The 4,223-nt window shown below is 44.5% G+C and overlaps 1 protein-coding gene across 1 annotated transcript in view; it reads right to left on the bottom strand.

Moving 5' to 3' along the window:
- The window catches only part of Prpf38b (pre-mRNA processing factor 38B), an 8,750-nt gene extending 8,267 nt beyond the window's left edge, over positions 1-483 (bottom strand). Inside the window, exon 1 of the mRNA XM_015505090.2 lies at positions 150-483. Within this exon, the coding sequence (XP_015360576.1) occupies positions 150-431 (282 nt within the window). The 5' untranslated portion in view covers positions 432-483. The remainder of the gene's footprint in view (positions 1-149) is intronic.
- Positions 484-4,223: the final 3,740 nt, after the last annotated feature.

Raw genomic sequence — 4,223 nt, 5'->3', positions numbered from 1 at the left:
CCCCTCCCTGACAGGCTACAGGCGACAGCTCCCCCTCCGCCCGACCTTCCCCCACCCACAAATCCTCAGATCTCGGGGGCCGCCTCCGCCGGTTTCCTCCATACCTCTTCTGAACTTACCCCCAAGCCCAAGGCCTAGAGGCTTCGTACCTTAAAGTAGATCTCGTCCACCACCTCGTGGTAGGTCTTGAGCTCGTAGAGCTGCACTTTGAAGTAAGGCGACGACAAGATGTTGGTCAGGATCATGGGGTTGAGGTTCATGGTCTTCTCGTTGCCCCACAGCGGCAGCACATTGCCCTGCTTGCCCGAGACCGCCGGCTTCGTGGCGCCGCCGCCGCCGCCGCACTGCTGCTGCTGCTGCTGGGCCGCGGCCGCGGCTGCCTGGTGCTGCGGCTGCGAGTTGCCTGTCAGCGCGGGGCTGTTGTTAGCCATGTTGCGACGGAAGGAAGGAGGGAGGGAGAAGGGAGGGGGGAGGGGGCGAAGCTCGATCTCGCTCTTCGGGACAACGGTCCGGGACCCTACTCCATGGAATGCCGTCAGAAGAGGGGGCCGCCTCGCTGTGCCCCAGCAAGGCGAGAGAGGGCAACCCTGACCCCGAAAATGGACCCCGGGCCGAGAGCAGACACCGAGATGCGGGCTGCGAGAACTCCAGGAAGAAGGCAAGCCGGTGGCCAGGGAGCGCGATCTCTTCCGCCAACTGCCCCTGGGAACAAGATGGCGGGCTCGGCGGATGTGACGTCATACGCCCCAGCGTTCCAAGCTAAGCCGGCAGCTAATCAGAAACACTTGGGTGGGCTAGCTATTCCTCTTCCTGGTTCCGCGCGTTCTCTGCGCGCTGGACTCATCGAGGTGGCCTCCTTTGCCCGACTGTTAGATTTCCCGGGAGGATTTGGGGACGATGGGGAAGGACGTTCTAGGCCCAATCTGTATGTTTTAGCGTTTCGTCTGGGGACCTAGTTTCTTCTCGCCAGAGTCGGGCAGGAAACGGTTTTGCATCACTGCAATGGGCTTTTCAATTAGTGTCTAGCTCTGGGGAAGTGTCGGAGGTCTTCGCCGAGTTCGCTGTTTTAAGATTCTTCAAAGATTATCAGTGACTCTACTTCCCCATGTGATTCCCATAAAAGATGTTTCTGTCCTTTGCAGGGATGTAGTGTATGACCTGAGGTCTAATGTTTAAGCCTGAACATAAGACTGCGATAACATTTTGCTGGGCTGTTGTGACCTTTAAAGGAACTACTTAGCATACCTGAAGCTACCAGTAGAATGTTTCAGGCGTCTGGCTCAAGCCATTGCTTTCTTCTCCAGATCTTTCAGTTTTAACGAATGTATTGGGCTAGACATAGGGGTGATGTGTATCTAGGGAGGATCGGGTCCTCGAAATAAGCCCTCATCTTTCTGACCTGATCATTTACTGACTACCTGTCCTTTGCCCCTGTCTCGGGCAAGGAATGAGGCAGAGGAAGTGAACAAACGGTGTAAAAGTGATCAGTTTCAGCTCTTAAACCCACTGCTAACAGAAGACTCCTAGCGTTTGAGAACTAAGAGAAGGTTATACACAGAATAATACCTTTGGGTTTTATTTTTACCCATGAAAAGACTGAAAAGATCTTTCTCATGCTTGCAGGTATAAAGATTTGTGTTGTAGACTGTAAATATTTACTTCGAACGGTATGTTTTGTTAAGAACTTAGTGGTTAGGGTAAGAAGAATGAAAATGATTTTTAAAAATCCACACGGATATAAAGATACCGGTCAAATAGTTTATTTCTTGGAGTACACCGTTCATGTTGCAGACTACCACATTTTTAAAAAATTGTTTCTGTGGCTGGAGTTGAGGCTCAGAGGTAGAGCGCTCGCCTAGCATGCGTAAAGCACTGGGTTCAATCCTCAGCACCACGTAAAAATAAAATATTGTGTCCACCTATAACTAGAAAATAAATATATTTAACAAAAAATTGTTTCTGCATGTTTCTTTTTCCTTTTTTAAAAAATATATTTACTTATATGTGGTGCTGAGGATGGAACCCAGTGCCTCCCACACCCACTGTCTCACATGTATGAGGCAAGTGCTCTATCACTGAGCTAACCCCAGCTCCACATTTTGACATTTTAAAGACTTGTTGAATTTCTTGGCTACTCCCAAAGTGGGGGCAATAAGGAGAATGTAACTACAGATTGTGAATATTTGTCAATTTGCAAAAAAGAAGGCTAAAGAGAGCACTGAAGTTTCTCAGGTGAAATCCAGACAGGCAGTTTTATAAATGGCAGAGAACAGCCTGAGCATACACAGAAGCAGGGAAGATCAGACTTACAGGTGCTAAATATAAATATTCAACTGACAGCAGCTAAGAGGTATATTAATAGGGAGTAATGACTGAAGTGCCTGGAAAGGGTTACTAAATGCTTCCAATAAAACAGGCCAGTTAGGGGTTTTAGGAAAAGTCAGGCTAGCAGTGTGACTTAATGATATAACTTGTGCTTACCATTTGCTAGGTCCTGGGTTCAATCCCAGCACCCCACCCCTACCCCAAATGTCATTGTTGAACAGGGGCTGGGGCTACAGCTCAGTGCTTGAGTGCTTGTCTAGCATGCAAGAGACCTGGATTTAATTCCCAGTGTTGGGGGGAAAAAATCATATACATGATTACATCCATGATCTCAAAATCTAATTTTAAGACTAATATTGACAGTGTTTTCTGATTATAGTCATATTTCATAAATTGTCAGAATAATTTTAAAAAATGTATCATCATCCTTCTCAAAAACCTTGGATGGCTTACTATGGAATCCTAATTGCCAAAATCCACTAGCCCTTATTTGTTGTTGTTGTACTGGGGATGGAGACCAGATCCTCACACATGCTAGACAAATACTCTATCACTGAGCTATATCCCCACCCCTTTTCATTTTATTTTGAGCAGGATCTTTGTAAGTTGCTCATCTAGCCTCAAACTTTGATCTTGCCTCAGCCTCCAGAGTACCTGGGATAATAGGTATGTACCACCACACCTGGCTTTTACTAGAAACTTGACTTGGGAAGTTTCAAGGTAGCAATCTTAAATTTCAACAGCATATACACAGGGAAGGAACAAGGCCTGGGGGGCACACTGTCTCAAAAAAAAAAAAAAAAGAACGTTTGAGGATGTGAGTGATTCAGTTGTAGAGCACTTGCCCAGCTTCTGTGAGACCTTGCATTCCATCCCCAGTACCACAAAAAGTGAATAATTTTTTTTCTTTTTAAGTGAAAAGGGGGACTGGGGTTGTGGTTCAGTGGTAGAGCTCTCACCTAGCATGTGTGAGGCCCTGGATTCAATCCTCAGCACCACATTAAGATAAACAAGGGCTGAGGTTGTAGCTCAGTGGTAGAGTGCTTGCCTCACATGCATGAGGCACTGGTTTTAAACCTCAGCAAAACATAAAAAATAAAATAAAGATATTGTGTTCATCTACAACTAAAAAATATTTTTTTAAAAAAGATAAATAAATAAAGGTATTGTGTTCATTTACAACTAAAAAATATTTTTTTAAAGTGAAAAGGGCAGGGCATGTACCTCAGTGTTAGAACTCTTGCCCAGTATGCATGAGACCCCAGGTTTAATCCTCAGTACCAATAAGAAAATAAAGTCCCTTGCTAACAGAGCACTTGCCTAGTATGTGTGAGGCACTGGGCTCCAACCCCATAACTGCAAAAATATAAAAATGAAAAAAAAAAAAAGTCTCTTTAAACAGGGAGTGTATGTAACTACTTGGGCAGCCAGATGGGGAGATCACTTGAGCCCACAAGTTCCAGACTAGACTAGGCAACATAGCAAGACCCACATATCAAAAATAAAAGTACTTCATGTAGCCTATGAGAACATTGCATATAATTTGCACTTGCTTAGCATGTGTGAGATACTGGGTTTGATCCCCAGTACTGCAAAAAGTAAATAAATACAATAAATAAAATCAGTCTGCCTAAGATCAGTGGTATAATACTAGTTCTCTGTTCCTGCCTCCTCCTTTTCCCATAGATCTCCCATTTTGAAAAAAAAAAAGGTACGCAACTCATCATGCAATTTTTTTTTTTTTTGGTACTGGGATTTAACCTAGGGACAATTTACCACTGAGCTACATCCCCATCCCTTTTTTTTTTATTTTTCAAAAAAAAATTTTTTTAAAGAGAGTTTTAATATTTATTTTTTGGCGGACACAACATCTTTATTTTGTATATGGTGCTGAGGAT

The sequence above is a fragment of the Marmota marmota genome, unplaced genomic scaffold, assembly GCF_001458135.2.
Source record: "Marmota marmota marmota unplaced genomic scaffold, marMar, whole genome shotgun sequence".
Taxonomy (NCBI): domain Eukaryota; kingdom Metazoa; phylum Chordata; class Mammalia; order Rodentia; family Sciuridae; genus Marmota; species Marmota marmota.
The sequence above is the reverse complement of the archived record's forward strand: the minus strand, read 5'-3'. Positions and strand labels throughout refer to the sequence as shown.